This window comes from Ochotona princeps, chromosome 22, assembly GCF_030435755.1.
Source record: "Ochotona princeps isolate mOchPri1 chromosome 22, mOchPri1.hap1, whole genome shotgun sequence".
NCBI lineage: Eukaryota > Metazoa > Chordata > Mammalia > Lagomorpha > Ochotonidae > Ochotona > Ochotona princeps.
In genome coordinates, this window is record NC_080853.1 from 25,417,737 (window position 1) to 25,445,452 (window position 27,716).

The following is a 27,716-nucleotide window of genomic DNA, read 5'->3' on the forward strand; positions in this document are numbered from 1 at the left end:
GTTTGACTTAAACCAAACCAAAAAAAAAAAAAAAAGTGCTTTTTTTTTTAAAAAAAAAGGGGAGGGGGAGGAATCAGACGTTAAATTCTTTTGCAAACATTCATGCCTTAGGAAGGGCTGCAACAGGCAGCCCCGGCCGCCGGAACCGGTCGGACAGGTAGCGAGCTTGTTGACACCGTTATGTTGCAGGGCGCATGCTCACTCCCAAGTTTCCTGGTGCCTTCTCTATTCCACCTTATGAAACTTTTTCCCGGCGTGGTCTCACCCGCGATTTAAGGCATAGGTGTCGCCGAGCCGGGCGTCTGGGAGTCGCTGGGCGTGCGGGGGCGGAAGAGGCCTGGGCCGCGCCGCCGCGGGGTTGGAAAGGGCGGGCGAAGCGGGAAGGTGGGCTCTGAGGTACCGCGCCGTCGCCGAAGCTAGCGGGGAGCAGTCGGGGGGAGGGTACACCCACCATGCCCAAAGTCTTCTTGGTGAAGAGGAGGAGCCCGGGGGTCTCGGTGCGAAGCTGGAATGAACTTCCGGATGAGGAACGAGCAGACACCTACATCCCAGGTGAGCGCGGCGCGGGGGGCTCCCGGCATGGGTGGGGGAAGGGGTGGCCGGGGCTCGACTCCCCACCACCTCCCGGTTTTTCCAAGGGTAGGGGCAAGTGGGTCCTTCCGGCGGGGCGGGGGAAGGGGGGGACGCCCCGCGATCCCTTCCCCCTAGGAGGAGCCTCTAATTGCCCGGCGGCGGGACCGTTGGCTGCAAGCGCGGGCCAAGGTGGCCCAGGAAGGGCTTGGAAAGACAGTCAGGGCTGCCCCTCGAGCCTATGTCCTCCAAGGAGTGCTCCGAAGCCCGCCAGCCTCTCGGGGCTGGGAAGGGAGAGGGCTAAAGCCACCCGACCCCTCTCCCCAGTCCCTGGGGGAACTTGGCGCGCGGGGGGTCCTGCGCTCTGCGCCGCCCTCCTGGGCTCGCGGCCGCCGGGGCTCGGGCGGGTGTGTGCGTGGGGAATTGGCTCCCAGGGTACCCCAAGGCCGTTGGAGGAGGGGAGGCGGGGGCTTGCTCGACCACCCACCCCTGCGACGTCGCCCAACTTGGCGAGGTGCCCAGGTCCGGGGCGGGGCGGGGCGGCGGCGACACCGCCCGCAGGTCAAACTGCCGCGGGCGCCGAGGCTTGACGCCGCGTGTGTGTCGGGGCGCGGCCCCTCCCTCCGCAGTGGGCCTGGGCTGCCTGCTCGGAGACCCTCCCGAGGACTGCCGCAGCGACGGCGGCAGCAGCAGCAGCAGCAGCAGCAGCGGCAGCGGCGGTGGCGGCGGGAGCAGCAGCGCGGGGGAACCCGCAGGCGCCGAGAGCAGCTCGTTCCCGCACGCCCCGGAGCCCGGCGACGCCGAGGGCCTCGATGGACACCTGGCGGCGAAGCAGCACCCGGTTGCCAGGTCGAAAATCAAGGTAGGGTGTCGACTCTGCCCCCGCCGCCACCTGCACCACGCCCTGGCGTCGGGCTCCCGGGGCCGGCGCCCCTCCCTGCCGCGCCCGCCTTGCCCGCCCGCGCACCCAGGCACCCGCTCCCAGTGCGCGCCCGCCTTGCGGCTCCTGCACCTGCCCCTGGGCGGCGGCCAGGGCGCCTCGTGCGTCCTCCCGCCTCCTGGATTCTCCCGCACCCGCACCTCTAGGTCCACCCCCATTGGCTCCGCCAGACACCAAGTGTGGCCCTTGGGAACTGCCTGCCGAGCTTAGCGGTCGAGTAGCCAGTCCTGGGCTCAGGCTTGGTTTAGGGCCGGGCGGTCAGGGTTCCCGGGGAGGATCAGAAAGGGTCTGGGTGCTCGGAAATCTCACTCCCCAGGACTCACGCAGTTCCTTGTGTCACCGGAGTCTGAGCGTTTCAGACTTTGTTGTGTCCTGCAAATAGTAGCTGCGGCAGTTGTGTTTTTTATTGGGGGGGGGGGCGCACAGTGGGCAAGTCATAACAGTGAGCCAATCCCAGAGCCAGTTTTGGGGTGCCTGTCGGACCCAGGTCGGTGCTTAGAGCTTTAGATTTGTCATTTCTTTCAAATCCTCTGGAATTTAATTGGTGGCCAGACTTGAGGGATGAGGGGTTGGGCGGCAAGAGGTCGTGTGAATTGCAGATTTCTTTAGTGCCCTTAAACCAGCGCCTCGTTTCCCCTTGTGTTCTGGAGCACCCCTCAAATGTTCTAGAATTGTAGGCAAAATCTGGAACCCTTCCTGCCCCTGGAGCTGTGTGTGGTGGTGTTTGCATAAATGGCCTGACCCCAGCTCCAAGCCTGCTGACCCAGAGCTGCAGGTACCCCAGACAGAGATTGCTGGGGTTCCCCAGGCCGCCCCGCCTGGCGGGGGTCGGGGGCGGGACGGGAGTGGTGGTGGCGGCGGCGGCAGGATTTGGAGCCTGAGGGAGGGCTGGAGGGAGGAGCGGATGGTTGGGCTGAGCCCGTTACTTTCCAAAAACACTTTCTGGGGCCCCACCCTCCCCGCCGGGGCTGGGAGTGGGTGGGCTGGGTACATTTGGTTATGAATTGATGTTGGAGGCTGGAGCTGGAGTCCCGCGTGGAGACCTGGGCTGGCCCTCTGCTGCCTGAACATCAGCTTAGCAATGATGCTTGGAGTGCGGGCTGGCCCCAAGGCCAGTCTGGGCCTGGTGGGGTTAAGCGGGAGGGAGCTATGTGCCTAGGGCTGCTGGCTCTTGTGTTAGTTCCCGGGAAATTCTGTGAGGTGTCCCACTTGCATATTTATCACCAGGCTGGAAGGACAATTGCCACGTTGTTTGGGGTGTGACTGTAGCCAGCTTGCCCCTCTGTCCCCTGCCCCCCCCTTCCCAATTGCTCAGATTCCACTGTAGAAAAAGTAGTGCAATCCCATAACCAGTACTTTAGGTTCTCTCTCTCACTCACCCTCCCTTGCCCCAGTCAAAATCCCAGGTTTAGCAGCCAGCCCACCTTATTATCCAGTAGTTGCCTCCTGGCTGGACTGGGACCAGGGAGGGGACGTGGTAGGTTTCATTTTTACAGTTATCCAGGAGCCTTCATGCCAGTTTCCTAGGAATATTTATTTATTAGTAAAGATTATTTAATTTGAAAGGTAGATTTAGAGAGAAGAAAAAATAGAGATCTTCCATCTGCTGGTTCACTCCGCAAATGATCGCAGTGATCAGAGCTGAGCCAATCCAAAGCCAGGAGCCAGGAGCTTCTTCCGGGTCTCCCATGTGGGTGTAGGATCCCAAGGCTTTGGGCTGTTCTTGACTGCTTTCCCAGGCTATAACCAGGGAGCTGGATAGGGGATGGAGCAGCTGCGGCTGGAACCAACGCCCTTATGGGAAGTGGTTTTCAAATGAAAACTGAGTTCCACATGACATAGCACATTATGGCCCAGTATACTTAACTCCCAGAGTTTCCTGAAAATTCACTTTTTAAGTGGGAGAGGAGGAAGAAAGTCACACCAGGATTAGCTGAGCCAGGGCAGAAAGATACAGGGTCAAGCTGAGAGGTGTGGGTTTCCCAGGCACACAGGAAGGTCTGACGGCTTTTGGGAACAGAAACCTCAGCGGGTGCCTTTTTCTGGCCATGGCCTTGGATGTGTGATGCCCTCCCAGCGTCAGTTCCCTGGTCTGTAAAACAGGGCAATAGTAGAATTGACCTCCCCGACATGTTACGTGTTTTGGGTGAGACTATAGATGCATAGAATTCCGCCAACAGAGACACGCAGCAAGCTTTGTTGATGTCCAATGTTTTCTAGGAACGTGGGTTTACCAGCCTGGTGGAGGGTTGACCAGTGGCTCTGGGAAGGAAGTGTGCGCTTAGGTTAGGAAGGGTGACTTTGCCAGTCTTGCAGATGGCCGGTCAGGCTGCATGATCAGCTCTGCACTGATGGGATGCTTTCAGCTGCTCGCTGTGGCATGCGCACACTTGACCCATTTGCAGGTCTCCAGCTGTGGTACAGGTACAGAGAAACACACGAAATAGGAACAGTCCTGTGCCCAGCATCCTTGTTTGTGTCAGAATCTGCAGGTACCCTGATAGAAAGTGGTGCCCTGTTTGCATCTTACCCGTATACATACTTCGTCTGCCTAGACTTTAAATGATGTTGAAATTACTTAACACCTGCTACAATGTGAATGCTAAATGGACCCTTGTTAGATGGAACTGCTCAGGGAACCATGACTTGAGAAGGTCACACGTTCAGGAGGATGCAAGTTTTCTAATTGTGAAACTCTTTGGGGTTGGGAGAGGTGGGAGCGGTAGTTGTACTGATCCCTCAAGGTCCTTCAGAGGTTTATTGGGGACAAAGTCCCTTTGAAGTTAGCCCCGCTGCTGATACATCCTGACCCAGTGTGGCCTCTGGGCTGGACTCAGGCAAGTCCAAACCAGCCGGTAAATTTATCCTCTCACCCCATCCGCGTCTGTTTCCTGCCTTTGGCCTTTTAAGAGACTCCAAGTTTGGAGTCCTTTAGTGGTGTTTTTATCCTTTCACTGGAGTCCTCCAGCGGTGATGACTGGCAATGTGGAGGTGTGTTTTGACCCCAGTACTGTTCATTAGAGCATGTCAAAGGTAGGTATCAGTCACCCCTCGCCAGTCCCCTCCTACCAGTTCACACCGTACTGCCTCTCCCAGACATGTGCTTTTGAAGCAAATGTCAGATATTATTTTAACCATAAATAATTTTGGATGTGCCCCTATTAGATAAAGACCAAATTCATGATCTTCCCCATTCGAGTACTGGTGTCCTCATTGCTGAATATCTTAAATTCCTATCTCTCCAACACACACACCTGGCTTAGTCAGGTCCACATAACGTTCATACATGGACCATGACTGACATGCCTCTCAGTTTTGTTTTCCATTTCTTTTGTTTTAAAGGCAGAATGAGGGAGAGATCTTCCTTCTGCTGGTTCATTCCCTAAATGGCCTCATTGGCTAGGGCAGGATCTGGAAAAAAGCTAGGAGCCAGGAACCCCATCAGGTCTCCCACGTGCACGGCTGGACCCAGTGCTTGGGCCGTGTGCTGCTTTCCCAGGCCCATGTCAGGACCAAGAGCAGAAGCAGAGCTGCAAGCACTCAAGTGAGCATGGTAATGCAGCGTGTGCCGGCGTTGCAAGCGGAGCGTGACTGCTGTGCTTCCTCCAGTCCAGTCTTGCTTAATGTCTGTGTCTTCCCTCCTTTTTTTCCTCCACATCCTTACAAGTTAATTGTTGAAGAAGTGAGTAGGTCTTGTTTTGTGTTGTGTTGTTGGGAATTGTAATTACAAGCAATTTTTCAAAAATCCGACCCTTTAATATTTTTTTAAAAGATTTTTTTTATTATTATTGGAAAGCCGGATATACAGAGAGGAGGAGAGACAGAGAGGAAGATCTTCGTCCGATGTTTCACTCCCCAAGTGAGCCGCAATGGGCCGATCCAAAGCCAGGATCTAGGAACCTCTTCCGGGTCTCCCACGCGGGTGCAGTGTCCCAAAGCTTTGGGCCGTCCTCGACTGCTTTCCCAGGCCACAAGCAGGAAGCTGGATGGGAAGTGGAGCTGCCGGGATTAGAACCGGCGCCCATATGGGATCCCGGGGCGTTCAAGGCGAGGACTTTAGCCGCTAGGCCACGCCGCCGGGCCCCGACCCTTTAATATTTGGAAGAGCTTATGAAATCTGTCCCCAAGGCAGGATTGAATACCCTGCACTCCCATCCCTGTTGTAACGTACTGATCATCTCTTTGGATGTACTTTTGGAAAAGCAGAAAAGGTTCCTGAAGGTCAGGGAACACTTCCTTCTGGTCTTGTCTCCCCTGCACTCTGTGTGCATTGGAGCCTGACACAGTCAACCAACAGGGAAGAACAATTCCTAAAGGGAAGGACGCGGCATTGGAAGGAGAACACAGGAAGTAAGAGGGAAAGGGGGACCTGGGAGCATGCTTGGAATGGATGCTTGATAACGGTTAAGTTCGTTAAAAGGGGGAAGAGAAGGAATAGAGCATTTGTGTTCATTGAATCAATTTTAAGTGTAAGTAGAGATGACATTTTTTTAAAGATTTGTTTAATTTTTATTGGAAAGTCAGATATACAGAGAGGAGGAGGAGAGACATAGAAGATCTTCCATCTGATGTTTAACTCCCCAAGTGGCTGCAACCAGAAGCCGACCAGAAGCCAGGAGTCAGGAGCCTCTTCCGGGTCTCCCACGCGGGTGCAGTGTCCCAATGCATTGGGCCGTCCTCAACTGCTTTCCCAGGCCACAAGCAGGGAGCTGGATGGGAAGTGGGACTGCCAGGATGTGAACCAGCGCCCATATGGGATCCCAGTGCGTGCAGGAGGAAGACTTTAGCCACTAGGCTATTGTGCTGGGCCCTATGAAATAGGTTTCTATAGTTGGAAGGAGCTGTGAATTGCAGACAACAGAATCCACTATAGCAGGTTGAAATAGAGAATGATTAATTTTGATGGTACTTAATAACCAAAGAAAGACCAAGCCAACTCTGAGGAATGACTCTTGGGGCCACACTACATAACTTGCCCATCCAGGGAACTATTGCTTCATAGAGAAACTGTAGCCTCCATGGCTGCCTGTCGCTCCCCAATATGCCTAGCTCCTGTTAGTGCATGTAATTGGTGCAGCCTGGTCATGGCTTAGCCCCTGGCTGCAAGGGCTTCTGGGAAATGTAGTTTCTAGCTCTCCTGCCCCTGAAAGGGCATGGATAACTGAGAGTGTCCCTCCATTGGATCCACTTCAGGTTTCTTCCCAGCCTGTGTGGCTCTACTTGCATCAGCCGTAGCGTAAGCACCGGGCGCACAACTGGCCCCAAGGTTTGTTCATTGAATGTACTTGGCTGGTGGCAGGATTGACAGAAAGCAAAGGGTTGTTCTTTATTTCTTCAGGAGCTTGCACAGGTAGGCCAGCACAGCCAGCTGTGAAGCTGATCCAAGAGGCAGCCTTGGTTCCCGCCTCCCTGCAGCGTGCTGAGGTTCTCAGTGGCCCTGATACAATGGCCAGCTTGTTTGTGCTGCAGAGACCTGGTTTTTTTTTCAAAATGAAGGACTGAGATCCTACAGAAAACTGATGGTGAGCAGAAAAGGAATCCTGGAGTCAGGGCTGGAAGAATCACTTTCTCTTCATCGTCCTTGCCCTGCAATCATCCCTAGGCCGGTGTCCTCTCTGGCCGGCCTGCGAGCCTCCTTGGGCAGCTCTTTTTTGCACTATCTTCAGGTGGGATTGAGACCATGCAGCTTTTTCAGGAGGCAGCGACAGTGTAAATCCTGCCTCAGGTGGGTCTGGAGCAGTGATCTCCCATTCTTTAGCTGAAATCCAGTACTGCGTGGCAGGTGAAGTTGCTGAATGTTGACCCCAAATGCAATAGAAAGCCTGTGTTAGTGTTTTCACATGTGCTCAGATCTGCCTCCCCAGCTAAGGGAGACAGGAGAGTGTGTGGGTTTGCAGAGCCTCTTTGGAATGTGGAGTTCAGGGATGAGGGTCTGGGGAGGCTGCTGGCCCACCCTGAAAGTTATAATTCCCTTTCTGTTGTGCCAGAGAGGACAGAGAAAAGTGAGAAGTAAGGGGTTGTGACCTACGGCTCTTGGTTCAGGACCAGAGATTTCAGGAGCGGACCTTCTTGTTTTAGGGTTCTTGGAGCACTTCCTGAATTCCTTCCCTTACGTCCAGGAGGCCATGCTATCCTTGTCCACTTGGGAGGAAATCAAGGCTGAGGGAGGCATGGTGGCTTACATGCATCCCATAGGCTCTGTGTTGGTAGAGCAGGAATTGAATTTGGGAAAACAGACCTGTTTTTAGCCTTTTGGGCTGCTGAAGAAGAAATCATGGATATTTTTTAAAGATTTAGTTTTGGGCCTGGTGCGGTGGCCTAGCAGCTAAAGTCCTCGCCTTGAATGCTGCAGAATCCCACATGGGCACCGGTTTGCATCCCGGTAGCTCCACTTCCCGTCCAGCTCCCTGCTTGTGGCCTGGGAAAGCAGTCAAGGACAGCCCAAAGCCTTGGGACCCTGCACCTGTGTGGGAGACCTGGAAGAGACTCCTGGCTCCAGGGTGGTAGGTATTGCTATTGGGGACAGGCACATCACACGTCACACCCCGGGGTGTCTCGGTGGGGCCCAGTTGCCTAGACTTCTGTCCCAGCCTCCTGCTACTACACCCCCTGGAGGGCAGCAGGTGATTGTCAAGCCTTCAGAGCCCTGTCACCCGCATAGAAGATTAAAGGAAAGTTCCAGTCTCTTGGTTTTGGCCCAGCCTTTGCTACTGTGGGCATCTGAGGAGTAAAGCAGCAGGTGGAAAGCCTGACTGTCTTGGCTGTGGTTTTCTTCCTTTCAGTAAAAGTGAAAATCAAAAAAGAAAGAAAGAAGGAAGGAAAGATATAACGGTGAGGATCCTAGAAAAAAAAAAGTGAATGAAAAATGGATTTCAAGGATGAGTTTATTTTAGGACAAATATTTTTCAAAATCCGTGCATGGAAGAGGTCTCAGAAAGTTCATGAAAAAAATCTCTGTATGAACTGCAGTTTTTTGCATCAAAATAGACGTCTAGCTTTGAACTCGGTGTTTCAACAGATGCTGGGGGTATCCTTGGAGGATGGTCTCGTGCTTGTACATGAAGTTCAGGGTTAATTGTGTGAGCTCAGGTGCACAGTGAGCAGAGGTGAGATGTGGGGAGGGAGAATGTCCCCTGGCCTGGGGGATGGTGTGCCAAGGACAAGCGGTGTCTGGGTCATGGGTCCGTCCTGGGCAGACTGGGACAGGACTCAGGGTTCCGATTCTCCCCGTCAGCATCAAAAGAACCAGATTTCAACAGCTGAACCACATCGGACTACAGCTTCTACTTCCAGGGCATGGCAGGCTGCCAGTGGGGAGGGTGCAGTTTTTTGTTTGTTTTGTTTTAAGGTTTATTTTATTATTTTTATTGGAAAGTCAGATGTACAAAGAGGAGGAGAGACAGAGAGGAAGATCTTCAGTCTACTGATTCACTACCCAAGCAGCTGCAGTGGCCAGAGCTGTGCCAATTCGGAGCCAGGAGCCTCTTTCGGGTCTCCCACGCGGGTACAGGGTCCCAAGGCTTTGGGCCATCCTCAGCTGCTTTCTCTACCGCACTGGGCCCAGGGTGCTGTTTCTCTTTTAAGATTTATTTATTTTTATTGGAAAGTCAGACTTACAAAGAAGAGAGACAAAGGGAAAGATCTGTCCGCTGGTTCACTCCCAAAATGGCTACAATGACCAAAGCTGAGCAGATCTGAAGTAAGGAGCCAGGATCATCTTCTGGGTTTCCTACATGGATGCAGGAGCCCAAGAACCTGGGCCATCTTCCACTGTGCTGCCAGCTCATAAGCAGAGAACTGGATTGCAAGTAGAGCAGCCGAGATAAGAACCAGTGCCCATATGGGTTGTTGTCACCACAGGGCGGAAGATTAGCGTGCTGTGCCACTGCACTGGCCCCGGAGTAACATATAGATAACTTTCAATTTTACTATTGCAGACTGCATTTGGGGGCTAGTATTGTGCCATAATGGATTAAACTGCCACTTGAAGTACCATTATCCAACACAGCCCCAATTTGACTCTTCGATACTCCACTTGGATCCAGCTCCCTACTGACTAGCCTAGGAAAGCAGCAGAAGGGGGCCCATGTCCTTGGGCACCTATGCCCATAGGGGCTACTGGATGAAACTCCTGGCTTTGGCCTGGCCCCGCGCTGGTTATTGTAGCCATCTGGGGAGTGAACTAGTACATGGAATCTCTCTCCTTCTTTCTCTGTAGTTGTGCCTTCCAACTAAGTAAATAAAATCCTTTTTTTTATGCTTGCAGCTTTGTTAGTATGTCCAGGTTGTTTGCTGCATCTCTCTTTTTTAAAAAATTTATTTATTTTTACTGGAAAGTCAGATATACAGAGAGGTGGAGAGACAGAGAGGAAGATCTTCCATCCGTTGATTCACTCCCCAAGCAGCCGCAATGACTAGAGTTGAGCTGATCTGAAGCCAGGAGCCAGGAGCTTCCTCTGGGTCTCTCACATGAGTGCAGGGTCCCAAGGCTTTGGGCCGTCCTTGACTGCTTTCCCAGGCCACAAGCAGGGAGCTGGATAGGAAGTGAGGTAACCGGAATTAGAACCAGCACCCATATGGGATCCCAACACATGCAAGGCAAGGACTTTAGCTGTTAGTCTACACAGCTGGTTGCTTGGGGGAAGGTGCGAGCACCACCGGCAATAAATCAAGTCTTAAGGAAAAATAACCTCCCATCATCTTTGCCACCTGTATAGGTGGTTGCACCTCTGGTGAGTCCCTTCAGGGGCTTGTTCTGTGATGACTCAGTTTTCCCCACTGTGAAATGGGAAGATGGGAAGTGGACAAGTTGCCTTTGCTGAGGGTTATTTTGGAAAATTTTTATTTTTGCTCCAAGAAGACTAGAGGACCAGCCCTTGCCCCATGGAAATGTGGCTCGCTTCGTCTCTGCTCCTCTTCATACCCATCCCTGCCCTGATTGAAAACACTGTCTCTGTCTGGCTTCTCATTCTCACTCCCTCCCTCCCTTGAGTTCTTTGAGGTTTGACCCCTTTCATTCTGGACTGTAGAAGTTTTCCATATTACAGGTAGGGCGTTTGACCAATACAATTTCACCAGCAAGCTGAAATGAGAGTTTGAGTTTGATCTGTGGTTGGCAAGACTTTCAAAGGCAGTTCTAGATTATCAGAGTTTTTTTTTAAAGATTTATTTATTTATGTAAAATGCAGAGTTACAAAGTGAGAAGGAGACAGAGATTGTCCATTCACCAGTTCATTCCTAAAATGGACACAACAGCCAGGGCTGGACCAGGCTGAAGCCTGGCGTCTGGAACTCCGTCTCGGTCTCCCACTTGGGAGTGCAGGTCAACATGCAGACCATGACCTGTGCTGGTGACAGGAAGGGCCTGGGCACAACTGGGCCTTTCCTGAGCTGAGGGCGAGGCAGTGACAGATCTAGGGAGTGGCGAGCTCGGCTCCTAGATGGCCGCTCGGCTTCACTGCTGCCCTTTGCCCTTGGACTATATCCCAGATCCATGGGTGTCCACAGCAGACCCCACGGGAACTCTGCTTCTCCTGCTGCCACGGTTAGGCCGGGCACACTGAAGCATGCACGGTTCCCTGAGTCCCACCAACCCAGCTGCAGTATGGCCGAGGGCTGGGTGCCACTCAGAGAGGCCCACTGCACCTGCAGCCTCTTGCGGATGAGCCATTTGGGTGACCGGTGACTGTCTCCAGCTCGGAGCCCAGGAATCAGGACCCCACAGGCCTTTGTTAGCTAGGACTCATCAAGCTCTAGGCAGGTGAGAGTGAGCTGGAGGAAGAACGCCCTGTTCTTCCTGGGTCTCTTCACATCAGCCACCTGATCCCCATAAGCTCATCTGAACTTCTTGAGTGTGCACTGGCCCCAGGCAAGGCCCGGGGCAGTGACATGGGAATGTGAGTGAGACAGGAATGTGGTGAGCAAACCAGATGAGCGTTGAAAAAAAAAATGTGTGAGCACTATAAACCCACTGGTACAAACTGGAATGACACAGTCTTATGTATCTGCAGATTTTACAAATGAGGATTTGACCAACTGCCAATCAGAAGTGTGGGAGGGGTGGAAAAAAGTGCTGGGGGTACATTTGCGTCTGTACAGGATACCAGTTTTCTCCCTGTCATCACAGTTTTGACTATTTGAACTGCCTCTACAGGGCATGAGTTAATGTAACTGATTGGAGGATTTGTGTAGGCCACTTGTAGGTTGCACTCTTCTTTATTTGAGGGACTCCTATGTGAGCATCTGTGCAGTTTAGCATCCTCGGAGGGGTCCTGGGACTGACAGAGCATGGCTGTGTTCCACTGGGACACGTGGTCATAGGTCAGATGCAAGGGGAGGAGGAGTCCCCATACCTTGATGGATGGAGCCGTGTGCTGGCACTTGGAAGAGGGAATGGACGCAGCTTCCCTTGGGGACCGCCCACGGAAAGCAGTGTGGCTCTTCAGAACCCAGACCCCTTCCTTCTCCCTGCTCCTCCACCCTCACCATTTCCTTCTGCCTCCTCATGGGCTCAGGTGGTAGCCAGGGCTCTAGTCAGTGGGAACCGTCCCTCCGGCCAGCCTGGTGGCCTTATGGCTGTACCTGTGGTCAGGTAGTGTCCGGGCTGGAAGTCAGGACCCTGTTCTGATGAAGGAGGGAGGAGGGCGGACGTGGCAGCACCTGCCGGTGGTGCTCACACCTTCCTCCAAGCCACAGGCTGTGTGGAATTTCCAGGGAACAGAGGCCAGTCCCCCTTCCCCCGAACATGTCCACTGCCTGCACCCCCTCACGGCTTCTCTGCATTTCCCCTTCCCAGTTCACCACAGGCACGTGCGAAGACGCAGTACTCCACAGCTGCGACCTCTGTGGCAAGAGCTTCCGCCTGCAGCGCATGCTCACCCGTCACCTCAAGTGCCACAACCAGGTGAAGCGGCACCTGTGCACCTTCTGCGGCAAGGGCTTCAACGACACCTTCGACCTGAAGAGGCACGTGCGCACACACACAGGTGAGGCAGGTGTAGGTCATTCGCTCTGGATCTGTCCCGGTCCCTTGCTCCTCCTCTTCCTTTCCCACCTTTGCATGGAGCAAAGGTGAGGTTTTCTGGAAAGATCCCAGGGGAAGTGCATCTGGCACAGGTGCACCCTGGGCAGCCGCCCTCTCCCCATCTTCTATTGACCTTTGTAAGATAATTGGGACTCATGGGATCAGTTGAGCAAGGTGCAAGGCGGACCACCTGCTGGGGATATCCTGAGGACGATTGCGTGAGATGTGGGTGCTGGGCGTGTCTCCTGGCTGCTAGGATGTGTTCGGTGGTCCTGCCACCACTGGTTCATACTCCTCCTGGACAGTGAGCCCGCTAAGTTACCTTGTGTTCTGTGATCTCACCTGAGAGCCTCCCACTTCAGCCTGCAAGCAAGCGCCTTCCTCGGCTTCAGGAAGTGGGGTCTGGGTCCTGGGCAGTCCTGGGGGTGCCCACTGGGACTGGCCACAACCTCATCAGACATGTCTTAGTTGCATTCAGCATCTGGCCTCCCCTGCCGGAGGTGCTGAGTGCACACTTCTGCAGAGCGGTCCCCTGGGGGAGTGTTAATGGGGGACCACTCTCCACCAAACTTCCCCAGTTCTGAGGGGAACGATCCAGGATCCCCCATCTTACTCATTCACGGGAAATCCCTCTGTCTGGATCCCATCCTTGAATTCCCCTGCCTCCCATCATCTCAGCCCATCTTTAACCCTTTCAGTGCCACCCATCCACCTTTGTCATAGCCTTGTTAGAATTCACCCTATGGAGTTCTTCATCCTGTAAGCCTTCCCAGGATTGGGGGTGCCCCTGGTAGTGGGATACGGCGCCCTCCCGGTGGGGTTCCTCGCCCTTAGGGTCCTTCTCAGCGCCCCAACATTTCCTTTTCTTTGCTAGTACTACTTGTATTTCCTTACTCTTAGAGTGCCTGCTGTGAGCTGTCACCCTGACTTGGGAAGATGGTCCCTCACCTTGGAGGGCTGGCAGGTGCACTGAAGGGGGCCTTTCTTTTCCTTTAAGTGTAGCATGCATCCAGAAAAGTACATGCTATTGTGGGAGCTGCCAACGGTGAAGTTAGGGATTGTTGCAAAGCAAACCCAGGCAGTTTGCACCTACTTCGAGAATTAAAGCTTTCACAGCCCCTGAAAGTTGCCATTTCCCTCTTGGTGGGAACCTGCAGTCGTGACCTCACAGAGCATACATTACTTTTGCCTGCTTTTGAACTTGCTATAAATGAAATCCTATCGCCTGGACACGTTTGGATCTGACCACAGCTTGCTGTTGTCTTTAAGTTCTGTTTGTTTTGTTTGTTTGCAAGACACAATGATAGAGGAAGATGGAGAGAAATCTTTCATCTGCTGGTTCGTTCTCAAATGTCTATAACAGCCAGGAGTCAGGAACTCTGAGTCCTCTCCCATGGGTGGCAGGAACCCATGTTCTTGGGCTGCCAGCAGCCTCCCAGGGCGCTAGATCAGAAGCAGAGGCATGCTGCTAGGTCGGGCAGTCTGAGAGCAGTGTCCCAGGGCACCACACCACATGGCCTCCCACCAAGGATGCTTTTCATTTTTTATTTATTTATTTATTTTTATTAGAAAGGCAGATTTACAGAGAGAAGGAGAGACAAAAAGATCTTTCTTTCATTGGTGCACTCCCCAAATGATCCCAATGGCTGCTTTCCCAGGTCACAGGCCAGTAGCTAGATGAGAGGTAGAGCAGCTGGGACAAGAACTGGTGCCCATATGGGATCCTGACATTTGCAAGGGGGAGGATTCGCCAATTGAGCTATCACGCTGGGTCCTAAAGGCTGCTTTCTAATCCCCTGCACCAGTGAATGAGTTGAAGTTGGGCTCTGGCAGGCCAGGTTGACCATGAGCTTGGCATAGGGAGTTAAGTTTGGGGACTGGCTGGCATGTCCCCAGGGCGGGTGGCAGGTCTTGTAAGTGCTGAAGGGCTCTGAAGAATCTCAAAGTTGCATCTCAGGTAGGTGCCTGTGAGATTTTGTCCAAAGCAGCTTTCTGCCTTAATGTTTTCATCTCTGAAATGGGCCTGATTTTTTTTTTTTTTTTAAACTCTCATGATGGCTGGGAGCTTCCAGATAGAAGTCACGAAGTGCATTACTGTCGCTGGTAGTGAATGTCGCGATCCCTGACAGAGGTCTCCTGGGTCCTTTATCTGAGCCAGGGAACAGAGGTGCCAGCACCTCTGACGCTTGCCCCACGGGCTTCACGCAGGAGCCCCTTGTCAGGAAGGCTGGTGCTGAAGAGGGCCTTGGCAGTGGGCAGCGTGGAGCAGGCCTGGCAGGACAGCAGCCTCCAGCCACGTCCAGCTCCTCAGCCTGTGTATGGGGGATGCGGTGTGAGGGTAAAATGTATTTCAAAAAGAATGCAAAGATGTCAGTTTTTAATATGGATTTCAGAGGGAAATGGTCGTGTTTTAGAAACGTTGAGTTCAACAGAGTATTTCATTAGAATTATTTTTGTTTGCTTCTCTTTGTTTTAATGAAGCTACTAGAGAATTTGAAATTTTACACTGGCTTGCCTTTCTTTCTCCTTTTTAAAAAAATCATGATTATTTCTTTTTAATTTGAAAGAGAGGCAGACAGAGATCTTCCATCTGCTGGGTTACTCCCCAAATGCACTGAACAGGCAGTCAGGTCAAAGGCATGGGTGGTGAGCACCCAGATACTTGAACCTACACCTGCTTCCTCCTGGATTACACTTGCGCAGGAATTTGAGATGCAGGAGTCCCCAGCAGCATCTTACCTGCTTTTGAAATGTATTTCAGTTCATAAGGAGACCAACAGATCGACTTGTGGACATGTCTTGGGCATGTTTTCCCTGCCCTGACGTCTTTTTGGATGGAAATGTGTGCCCTTAAGGAATAAAAAGCCAAAAGGAGCTGGCCAAGGTTTTCTGACAGATTAGCAGGTGTTGATTAGCAGGTCCTGGGAGCTGGAGGAACCTGCCAGTGCCGGCACTTCCTAAACTTTATAAACTAAAGGATCAGGGACAAACATAGGGGCACAGCAAGCTAATCCTCCACCTGTGGTGCTGGCATCCCATGTGGGCACAGGTTCTCTAGCCCCAGCTGCTCCATTTCCAACCCCACTCCTTGTCAGTGTGCCTGGGAAAGCAGAGGAGGATGACTTTGGACCTTTGCATCCGCATGGGAGACCCAGAGGACGCTCCTGCCTCTTGACTTCAGACCAGTCCAGCTCCATACGTTGTGGCCATTTGGGAAGTGACCAGTGCATAAAGATCTCTTTCTGTCTGTTTAACAAGAATTAAGTAAACAAGTAAAAGAAAGAACCTTTAAAAAAAGTGGGGGGGGGGGAGGAAGTCGGCACAACAGGTGGAAAAATGAGGGACTCTCAGACTTTTAGTTCATGGTAACCAACATAGAGACCCCACTCGAGTTTGATGGGAACTTGGTCTTGGCTTTGAGGATCTGTTTGTGTCTCGGAGGTTTGCTGTTGAGTCTTCCAGATCACTGTGGTGGTGAGGCCAGAAACAGAGGCAGACGCTCATCACATGTGTTACAGATGGTGAGCAGGGGCTGTGGCTGCTTCGGTGCAGCGAGAACAGGCCCTCCTGTAAGTGCCCACCTGGGCTGGCCAGACACAGGGACATGGAGGGCATGCAACCGGTCACCGCATGTCGGCGTCTTTAAGCAGAAGGAAGCACCTTGAAAAAGAACCAAGGAAACCAGAGCCTTGGAAATGTATCCCCTAAATATCCAAGTGGATGAAAGGAAAAGATTATAGGCCTTCCTTTTTGTTGTTGTTGTTGTTGATGATGATGAGGGAGACACCTTATATCCAAACAGTAAACTAGAGCAATGTGTGTGGGTATGTGTGAAGATGGCCCAATGATGTGGGTTTCATTACAAGAGAGGAATCAACCACTGCACGAAAAACTCCCCAAGGTTTTGTGAAAACACATCAGCAAGCGGCTGTTTTCAAGTGGACTGAACCTGTGAGGCTCGTCGGTGGAGCCTTAAGGGGCTGAGGGAGGTCTTCAGGAAGTGGTCTCAGCGCACTGCCTCCTCCCTGGAGAGTGTAACAGGCACCCCTGCGACTCTGGGCACGTTCACCCCTTTCTCTGCCTGCGTTAGCCAGACGCGGGCTGAAGACGGTGACTTTCCTGGCCCGGGACAGGGCTGCTCTCCTGGACAGCCTGGTGTCCATTCAGTTAAGAAAGGGTCAGCCAGGAACCATTGCTTGGCAGCATACTTGACAGCAGAGGGACCTATGCTGACCCCAAGAGGGGAAACCGGGTGGGAATGTGGCGGCATCCACCGCACGCATCCTGGAGAGCATTGCCCCATCTCAGAAGCGGGGGATGGGACGCTAGGGGTGGACCGGTGGCGGGTGCCCACTTCCGGGCAAGTCTCTGCCGGTCTCCGCTCACTCAAAGCAGCAACGCGTCGCGAGCCCGTTATAGCCTGTGCTTCCAGGCTTATTTCAGGGTGTGTCGTGTTGAACCACCTGGGGTGCTTCCTAAGAATGGCTCAGGGTGACCCAACTGGGTTGCTGCTGCTGCTGCTGTCGGAAAACAACAACGCATTCTTGCCTGGGCGGGACTCCGCCTGCGGAGAGCATCCACACACCCGGGAGCTGTCCACTGGCCTGCGGCAAGCAGCCCCAGGCGCTGGGAGCAGGGAGCCGCAGACACACACCTACAAGGTGCTGCCTGCCGGCCTGCTGGTTCTGCAAAGCCCCACTTTTCCCAAAAGCCATCTTCCATTCATACGCTGGCTCTAAAGACCTGGGATGGTGGGAAAGCTACGGTGCTGGGGCAAGGGGTGGGGACGGGTCGTGTGAGCCCCTAGGAAGACAGGGACAGGGGGCGGGGTTTGCAGTCAATGTGTTGGGGATGGGACGGAGGGAAGGGAGGGACAGCCCCGGGATCTCACAGTGCTGCCTGGAAGGTGGGACTCTGTACCGAGGGTCAGCTTGGTGTGTGGTGCGGGGGAGGGGTATTTTCCGAAGCAGCAATGCCGGCCCCTCCCCCTTGCCTTATCGGCCATCGCTGCGGGCCGCTGTGAGAGGGATGAGAAGGCAAACGAATCCCATCTTGATGGAAAGAAGGAGGAACAATGGTGTGTTTGTGTTTGAGCGTCAGGGGAAGGATGACTGGGTGGAGAGGAATGCTGGTCGGGAGAAGTCTGGCGTGGTAGCCGCTGCCCCCGTGGGCTCCCTTGGGGAATTGCTCTGTCTGCTTATCCAGCTGACCTCTCCACTGCTTCGTTTCCTAGTTTGCTATATTTTTTTTTAAATGAAAGGCACAGTGACAGAATCTTCCACCCGCCGATTTATTCCCCAAATGACCACAACGGCCAAAGCCAGGAGCCTGGGTTTAATCCTGCTCTCTCCCACGTGGGGGGCAGGAGAATGAAGGGCTCCAGCAGTCTTCTGCTGCTTTCTGAGACACATTAACAGGGAGTTGGATTGGAAGAGGAGTAATCGGGATTTGAACCAGCAGCCTCCAACCTTATGCTTTACTCTCTCTGTCCCTCTTTTTTAAAGATGTATTTATTTGTTATTGGAAAGTCAGATATACAGAGAGGAAGATCTTCTGTCTGCGGGCTCACTCCCCAAGTGGCTGCAGTGGCTAGAACTGAGCTGATCCAAAGCCAGGAACCTCCTCTGGGTCTCCCATGCAGGTGTAGGGTCCCAAGATCTTGGGCCGTTCTCTACTGCTTCCCCAGGCCACAAGCAGGGAGCTGGATGGGAAATGGAGCAGCTGGGATACGAAATGGCGTCCATATGGGATTCTGGCATGTGCAAGGTGAGGACTTTAGCTGCTAGGCTACTGTGCCAGGCCCTGCTTTATGCTTTAATAGGTGTCAGAGTCATGCTTTATGCAAGATCATGGCACCTTTTGCAACAAGGAGGCACCACCCTTTAACTGATCCTGATTAATGACACTAGTTTCTATTTTTAGGGCTTCAGTTGTCACTGTTTTGAAAGATGGAGTTACAGATAAGTTTTCCATCTGCTGGTTCCCTCCTCAAATGGCTGTAACATCTGGAGCTGGGCCAGTCCAAAACTAGGAGCCAGGAGCTTCTACCTGGTCTCCCACCTGGGTGCAGGGCCTCCAAGGAGTTGAGCATCCTTGTGTTTTCCCAAGTGCATTAGCAGGGAGGTGGATCAGAAGTGGAGCAACTAAAACTTGATCCAGTGCCCATGTGGGTTGTTGGTGTACCACAGCATTAGCCCCGTATCTTATAGAATTTATTTTTTTTATTTCAAGCAGCATTGCCATGAATATTCTCTATTTCCAGGGGCCCTGGTGACCCCCACATAAAAGTATATGCATTACATGTGTGAGTCTGTGTATTGCTGGAACAGAACGTGGGGGCATTTTTTTTTTTCAAATGGGCTCTGCCAAAGTCTTCCAAGCAGTTTGCTCCAACTCTTTACCGCTTAGAGGGGACCCTGTAAAACTGCCCTCTGAAGTTCATGTTCAGGCAAAGCTCCGTAAGGGAACTGCTTGGGCAGGAAGTGCCCGTAATGACGAATTTCCTTGGAGTTGTGTGATAGGCAGGTGATTGGGGATTAGGATAACTGAACAAGCAAAATTCGGGGGTGAGGCAGGGAAGGTAAGCCTGTGATGCCTGGTCTAAAGGGCAGGGTTTGCGGAAGTGATCACAGCTTACTATTGTTGTTAGTAGTAGTATTTTTATGTTATTTTTACTTGAAAGACAGAATTAGAGAAAGATTTTTCTCTGGCTGGTCCAGAGCCAGAAGCTCCTTCTGGATCTTCCACGTGAGTGCAGAGGCCCAAGGACTGAGGCCCTGATCGACTACTTTCCCAGGCACATTAGCATGGAGCTGGATAGGAAGTGGGCCACTTGGGAATCAAACCTGGGCTCATATGGGATGCTGGTGCCACAGGCAGAGGAATAACCTGCTATGTCATGGCGCTGGTCCCGAGTGAACACATTTCAAAGCATGATCTATGAAAAGCGTACATATGGAAGCAGTTGGAAGACAAGCGCATGTTGTGGCTGCTGCTATAATGTTGCTATCTCCTATTAGAGCAAGATTGGGTCTTGGCTGCTCCGCCTCTGCCCAGCTCCCTGCTGCTGTGCCTGCAGGGGCAGCGGAAGGCAGCCTGAGCGCTCGGTCCCCGGCATCCGCATGGGGAGGATGGGGTTCCTGGCTCCTAGCTTTGGCTTTCGCAGGTGTTTGTGGAATGAATTAAGGAATGGAGAATCTTTCCCTGCCTCTCCCTTTCTGTCTGTTACTGTCTTCAAGAAGGAAGTAAATAAATAAATGCATTTTTTCAGAGCAGTACAGCATGTCCATGCACCCACAAGGTGTTCTTCCTGTGGGACATTTTGTTATGTTGAGCTACATCCAATTGCTCAGTCCCTTGCAGGGGAAACCTTCATTAATCCTCAGCGTAGCCCTAACCAGGGAGGTCTGGGTATTGTGCCCATTTCACAGATGGGGCTACTGAGGAAGAGCTGCGCCATCTGACCGCAGACTCAGTTACTGAGCAGTAGAGTGTATTGTCAGGCTTATGGGTGGCCCTGGACTCTGGCCTCGCGTGTGTGTTAGTAGGTTAATGATGGCCAGCATAGAACTGGATGTTTTCAGTCTCCAGCTCGCCCTCCCCACATGGGCAAGATCGGCCTTTGCCCTGAACACAGCCCAGGAGTACTTGGCGTTGGCTGCCCTTGGTTCTGATTGTCAGAGGGGGTGGGGTGACGGGCTTGTGTCCATCCAGGCCTGGTGGGTGGGGAATCAGCTGCCCAGGAAGGAGGGGTGAGTGGGAAGGGGTAACAGGTGTGCAAAGTGGGAGCAGGTGAGCAGAGATCAGAAATGCCGGATCTAGACCTTTCTAAGGCTGTCTGCAGATCACCCAGCCCCAACCCTTTGGGGAAAACCATGCATCAGTCATGCACATGCCGTAGGGCTCCAAGTCGCCTAGCCTTGCTGGGCGGCTGCCCCTGGCGCAGGGTGAGCTGAGTGCAGACAGGAAGGAGATATGACCTTGTGCACACTGGGTGTAGCTTGGTGACACAGTTGGCCTCTCCCCTGGGTGGCAGATCCTTGGCCACTTCCGGGCATGGGAACCTCACGGAATCAGGTTGGAAACACCCTTATGTTGGGTCCAGGTTAGAGGCTGGTGTTGGCGGCCAGGTTTCCCTGCCTTTTTGCACCTGCCTAATTTGGAGCTGCAGCAGCTGTACAGCGCCTGGGGCAGAGCAGCTGATCTCCAGCTGCCTTTGTTTGGACCGGCCCTCCGCTTCAAGGCAGGTTTGCTGCCTGGTCAGCTGGGATGATGGGAACCCTTATCCAGCTCCCATTATCTGCCCTCCAAGACTCGCTAAAGCACCTGGTTAGACTCATGCAGCCCTGGAAACTGGAATGGGCGAGTTTCCTGGGGTCGTGGGGAGGAGCCCCCAGAGCCCTTCACTGTGTAGCAAACTAGATCCTGAATTTTAACATCTCCTTCCCGAGGCCAGGGGGTCATTCATTTAAAATCAGTTTGCTGTGTGTGTGAGCGTGCACGCGCGCCATGTCCAGAGGATTTTTTTTCCCTTAGATTTTTATTTTATTTGTCTAAAAGGCAATGTTACAGAGAGGGCATGGGGTGGGAGAGAGAGAACCATCTGCTGGCTCATTCCCCCAACTAGCCCAACAGCTGGAGCTGGAGCTGGGTCCATTCAAAGCCAGGAGCTTCTTCCCGAGCTCCCATGTGGGTGCAGGAGCCCAAGCACTAGGGCAATCTTCTGCAGCTTCCCCAGGTGCGTTAGTAATGGAGCAGTCAGGATTTGAATCCGTGCCCACATGGGATGCTGGTGTTGCAGACAGAGGCTCAATGTGCTTATGCCACAGTGCCAACTCCAATTTAGGAATTTTCTTGGACTCTGGCATTTGTTCTAGAACGAGTGGAATGTCACAAAGACCTGCATTCTGCTTGGTTTTTTATCATCGGTACACTTGAGCAGGAAAATTCACGAACCCCGGAATAGCCGAGTGGATCATCTTGAGGACTTTAGCCTTGAAGAGGGGAGCTGTGGGGTGTGGCTGCCTTCCAGTAGCCCAAGGACTGTCCTTGAGACTGGCTTGTACAGCTGTGGCCTGTGGCTATCTGAGGTCAGTCCTGACAGACTGCTGCATGCTCAGCATCACTTGAGAACTTAGAACTGCCAGTTCTTGGTTCCACCCCAGACGTAGACAACCCAGGAGCTTGTATTTTGCAAGCCACCAGGTGACTGGAATTCCCACCGGGCTCTGAGCACTTCTGCTCTCACCTCTGCGTTCAGAGGAGGCCCAAGACTTTGCATTCCAGCATGCTCACAGGTGACACCGAAGCTGTTGGTCACCCACCAGGCATGAGTGGACCAGCTGTACGTAACAGTGCAGTGTGACAGGAGGGTGTGTGCCGGAACTGTGGCCTCTGCTGTTCTTGTAAACATTGTGTATTTATTTGTTTAAAAAGAAAGATGTAGAGACAAAGATCTCCCATCTGCTGTTTACTTCTCAGGTACCCACATAGCCAGGGCTGGGCCAAGTTGCAACTAGAAGCCTAGAGCTCTAAGTCCCTTTTTGGGTTAGGGGGTGCAGGGAGGAGTACTGAGGCAGCACTTCCTATCTCCCAAGGTGCGCATGAGCCAGGTGCTGGAATGGAGAACGAACTGCGACTCAAAGCCAGGAACTCTGATAGCAGATGTGGGATTCCCTATCAGAAGTGCCGCACTAAATGTCCCTTCCCATAGTTGTTCAAGTAAGGGGTTTGGATATGGCTGTACAGAGCACACCACGTTGGCGTCAAAAGGAAGGAAACCAGGGCCAGCTCTGTGTTTCAACAGGCTGATCCTTTCCCTGCAAGCGCCAGCATCTTGCATGGGCACCGGGTTGTGTCCCAGCTGCTCTGCTTCCCAGCCAGCTCCCAGCTTGTGGCCTGGGAAAGCAGTCAAGGACGGCCCAGAGCCTTGGGACCCTGCACCCATGTGGGAGACCTGGAGGAGGCTCTCAACTCCTGGCTTTGGATCTGCTCAGCTTGGGCCATTGTGGGCATTTGGGGAGTGAACTAGTGTATGGAAAGTCTTTCTGTCTGTAAATCTGCCTTTCCAATAAAAATGAATAAATAATAAATCTTTTTTTTTTTAAAGATTTATTTATTTTATTACAGTCAGATATACAGAGAGGAGGAGAGACAGAGAGGAAGATCTTCCATCCGATGATTCACTCCCCAAGTGAGCCGCAACGGGCCGGTGCGCGCTGATCCGAAGCCGGGAACCAGGAACCTCTTCCAGGTCTCCCACACGGGTGCAGGGTCCCATTGCGGCTCACTTGGGGAGTGAATCATCGGACGGAAGATCTTCCTCTCTGTCTCTCCTCTCTGTATATCTGACTTTGTAATAAAATAAATGAATCTTTAAGAAAAAATAAAGTAAAAATAAAAAGGAAGGAAAGTGAGCAGTAAGCAGCATTAAGGAAGAATCTCCAGAAGCACTATTCAGAAGAAAGGGAGATTTTTTACAAAGACTCTTGGTATTTGATTGCATTAGAACTAGGGGTGGAAAACTCATTATAAATCTTGCTGGGGCATTAGTAAGATACTTAGGCATTTTAAAATGTGACTTTGATACACCTGCTTTTCCTTTTTTTTTCTTTTTTTAAAGAATTATTTATTTCCATTAGAAAATCGGATTCACAGAGAGAAGAGACAAAGATCTTCCATCCGCTGGTTCACTCCCCAGATGACTGCAACAGCCAGAGATGAGCTAATCAGGAGCCAGGAGCTTCTTCTGGGTCTTCCATGAGGGTGCAATGTCCCAAGGCTTTGAGCCTTTCTCTACTGCTTTCCCAGGCTACAAGCAGGGAGCTGGAAGGGAAGTGGAGTAGCTGGGACACTGGCAATTGAACCATCGTGCCAGTCCCAACGTACCTACCTGCTTTTCAACTTCCCAGTATGTTTTCAATTACTTGAATATTTAGGGGAAAAATAACCATTAAAATACCCATACAGGGGAGATATTGTGGCACCTTGGCTTAAACCAGCCGTTGCTTAGAATGCCTGCATCCCTTATCAGAGTGTCCAGGTTCGAGTCCTCCTCCGGATCCAGCTTCCGGCTGTTGTGCACCTGCCACCCACGTGGGAGACCCGGATGGAGCTCCCGGCTCCTGGCTTCACCCCAGCCCAACCATGGCTGTTGTGGCCTTTTGGAGAGTAGACCACAAGAACACCTACAGAGGATACGTATTTTCCTTTTACCACACGTCCCAGTGTGGCTTGATAGGGCACAGTCAGGGCCTCTGTGGTCGTGTCAAGTTTTGAGGATGTTTAGCTTTGATGCTTAATGATAATGGCCTTCAGATGCTTTTTGTGTATCAACATCACGACTCAGCTCAGCCTGGCCCGAGTGTGGGCTCAAGAGGAAAGGTGGGGATTTGTAATCCCACTGCCCAGGGAACCACAGCTTGCGCGTCTCTCATCTGAGATACAAAATTGAGAATGTTCTAGAATGTGAAACTTTTTTTTTTTTTTTTTGAGTGCCTGTGTCCTAGCACCCAGTGCCATTCGTGTGGCAGGTGGCAAGTAGTCGAAAGGCAGGTGTCCCGACAGTGTTGTAGGACATCCTCCTTGGGGCTGTGTCCAAGGGGTATGTGTGTGCATATGCATAGATGAGTTTGGTCCAGTTCTGGGTCCTCTCTAATTTGTCTTAGCGTGAATATGCAGATATTCCACAGCCCAGGGAAATCAGAAGGAAATGCACCTGGGCTAGGGGACAGTCAAGCTGGGGATTCGGTGGCGGGCACTAGCCTCACCTCTGTGTCTGGATTTGCTCTGCCAAGCCTCATGTGTGTCTCCGGAAAGAGGTGCGCAGGGTCCGCATCAGTGCATATTGCTTTGGAGTGAGGTTTCCCATGTGCTCCTGAGGCAGCTTTTGAAACATTCTCCTGCTTAGGCCACACCCACAGCAGTTGAAATAGGCTTTTAAGTGTGTTTTTGCCTATAGAGAATTTGTAGAAATGAAGAAATCCCAAGGACCTGTTGCCAAGTTGAGGCTGTGGGAAAGGAGGTGGTGCATGGGGTAAACGAGGGATCCTTTGCATTGAGATTTTTCTAGTTTAATTTTATTTTTTTTCAGCCTTCACCCTGGGGGTATATGACTTCCAGATCTAAAGGGTGATTGACTTTTCAAAAATATATACATAGAAACAGGCCCGGCGTGGTGGCTTAGTGACTAAAGTCCTTGCCTTGAACACGCCGGGATCCCATATGGGTGCCGGTTCTAGTCCCGGCAGCCCCGCTTCCCATCCAGCTCCCTGCTTGTGGCCTGGGAAAGCAATCAAAGACAGCTCAAAGCCTTGGGACCCTGCATCGGCTTGGGAGACCTGGAAGAGAATCTGGGCTCCTGGCTTCAGATCAGTGCAGCACCAGCCATTGCGGTCACTTGGGGAGTGAATCATCGGACAGAAGATATTTCTGTCTCTCCTCCTCTCTCTCTATATCTGACTTTGTAATGAAGATAAATAAATCTTTATATATATATGTATATATATATATATATATACATTTATATAAACACACACACATAGAAATGAATGCTTGGAGTCCTGTTGTATGTGCAGAATGGGCAAGGGCTGCAGGGACTCCTGTGCGGCCCTATTCCCTTAAGGTTCTGGGGTGACCTGGGGACCATGCACCACTAGCATGATCTTCATCTTCTCCCAGGACCTCACACCCAGAGACAGGTGTTGTAGCAGATGACGCCTCACTGGGTTTATTTCCCTGCACTGTTTAGAGGGCCATGATCTGCCCACAGCACGTGCTGCAGCCCAGTGGCCGATGCGCTCGGCCAGGCTCTCTTGACGTTGGCCATGCGAGATTTAGGCTCAGCGTCTTTGCTTCTGTCACGGGTCTACTCCATCTCTTCCTGTGATGGTACAGCTGTGGTGCTGAGGGTAAGCCGTGGCCTGAAGATGGCCCTGAGCTGGCCATTGTCCAAGGTCTCTGTCCTGCCAATAGCACACCTTGGCCTTGGCACAAATCTTTCATTAGGGACTCTTCCAGAACATTCGACCACCCAGGGGCGTTTGTTGCGGAGTGTGCGTTTCAGATATCCTCCCCTGGATGAGTCTTAGGAGAAAGGAGTCTAATAGTCAGCTTTTCATCATACTGCTACTAAACAGATACCCGACACAGCTACGAATGAGGGAAAGGGTTATTTTAGCTTACGAGTTTGGAGGTTTTCAGTCCAAGATCAGACAGGCCATTGGTGTCCCATGAGGACAGTAGATGGGAGAGGAGGACATGGGGACATGTAGAATGACTCAGGCTTATATAACCACCACTTCCTCCCAAACTGTCTGCTGAGCGATGGTCCCAGTGACCTAAAGCCCTTTCCCCTTATGTCCACTGCCCAGACACCCAATCAAACCTCCACCTCAATCCATAACCACTAGAATAAATCTATGAACCAGTAACTTCACACTTATGACCTAAGCCTTTAACACGTGGGTTTTGGTGGCAGACGTGGGGGAGAGTCTGTTATCCAAACCACAACAGTGAATCAGGTGCTGAGGCTCTGGAAAATACCTAAAAGCCTGTGTGAGGTCGTTTAACCATGGCGTCACACACACACACACACACACACACGCTGTGAGTAAATAGCGAAGCAAACAGGAATGACTGTGTTTGGATAAGACTGAGCTCCCTGGCATATACTGTCCGTGTGAACACCCACGGGAGAAGGTAAGCCCCACAAATGCTGGCAGGAGATCAAGTTAGGACATGATTCCCATGGCCTTAGCAGGTGGCATCCCTCTTCTGCCCCTGTGTCCTCAGCCCCTGTTGTTTCTGGGCACGCGTGTCCAGTTCTGAAGCTTTCTGACCTGGCACACCTGTCTTGAGTGTTGGCTTGTGGGAGCCCACTTTGCCTGGGTGAGGTGGGCCAGGAGCAGCCTTCAGCCAGTGACAGGTAGACAGGGTACCTTGGAGGCGTGTCCTCCCCCATCTCCCACCTGGTTGCTATTACTCTGCCTGTCACTTGTAATTCATTTGTCTTACTTCTACAATCTGCCAACAGCACTTCCTGTGTCTTGATAGTGGTCCTCTGGGAAAGCTCATTCTAGACAACGCTAAAGATCCAAAATGACACTGAATTCTGAATTGCATTGAAGACTATCAGATGAGAAATGTAGTAAAGCTAGCAGAATGACAGGAATGTCCGTCTTCCTCCAGGGCAGGTGGAGTCTGCTGCGCTGGAGTCCATGAGAGTGAGGTTGACTCCTACAGATGCTGAAATGCCCGTTTGCTTAGGCCATGTCCGCCTCCCTCTTTGCCACGGATCCTTAGTCATACCGATGCGTCCCAGCAGCTTTGCTGGCAGGAGCCCCCAACTTGGCGGCAGCCGACGGATGACATTTCTGTCCTTTGTTCCTGCAGGGATCCGCCCCTACAAGTGTGAGGTCTGCCACAAGGCCTTCACGCAGCGCTGCTCCCTGGAGTCGCACCTGAAGAAGATCCACGGCGTGCAACAGCAGTATGCCTACAAGCAGCGCCGCGACAAGCTCTATGTGTGCGAGGACTGTGGCTACACGGGGCCTACCCAGGAGGACCTGTACCTGCACGTGAACAGTGCCCACCCAGGCAGCGCGTTCCTCAAAAAGACCTCCAAAAAACTCGCAGCCATTTTACAGAGCAAGCTGGCACCCACACACCAGGAGAGCATCAGCTTGAGTGAGGAGGAAGAGAAGAAGTGAGGGGGAGGGGCCTCAGAGCCACCTGCAACACAGACTGGGTCTTGCAGGGGCCCTCGTCCTCCACCCCAGCTGCTTTCCCCGACGGGTGTTGAGCTCAACAGTTGTGTGTCCACCTGTCCTTTGGACATGGGGGCAGTAGGATCCGTCCAGAGTGTGAGTTCACGTCCTGTTGAACACAGTTGTGTGTGGCCAAGTCTGATGTCCACACCCCTTGCTGGCCGAGACACCCATGCAGGATCTTTGTTGTTGTTTTTGAGTGTGCGTGTGTGGGTATAGGTTTCTCACGTGGCTGGAGAGGCATTCCTAGAGAGATGATTACTTTATGGTGCCTTGAAATAAATGTTCTTCCACTTGATGTGTGGATTTAAGCAAAGAAAAGCGTTTATCATGCTGAGTTTACAGAAATTATTTTAATAAACGAAATGTTCTTGTGCAGCTTCTCTTGGCACCCACACTGGGTGTTTATTAACTATAG

General features: G+C 52.2%; 1 protein-coding gene across 2 annotated transcripts; it reads left to right on the forward strand.

The window, feature by feature from the left end:
* OVOL2 (ovo like zinc finger 2) lies at window positions 1–27,681 on the forward strand. Of its 2 annotated transcripts, XM_004585634.2 has the most exons (4): window positions 1–552; window positions 1,200–1,432; window positions 12,306–12,495; window positions 26,925–27,681. In XM_004585634.2, the coding sequence occupies exons 1-4, from the start codon at window positions 453–455 to the stop codon at window positions 27,239–27,241; spliced, it is 840 nt and encodes a 279-aa protein (XP_004585691.2). In that variant the 5' UTR covers window positions 1–452; the 3' UTR covers window positions 27,242–27,681. The 2 variants fall into 2 exon arrangements, with proteins under 2 accessions (XP_004585691.2, XP_058535308.1); XM_058679325.1 differs by lacking the exon at window positions 1,200–1,432 and having other exon boundaries at window positions 11–552.
* The last annotated feature ends 35 nt before the right edge of the window (window positions 27,682–27,716 follow it).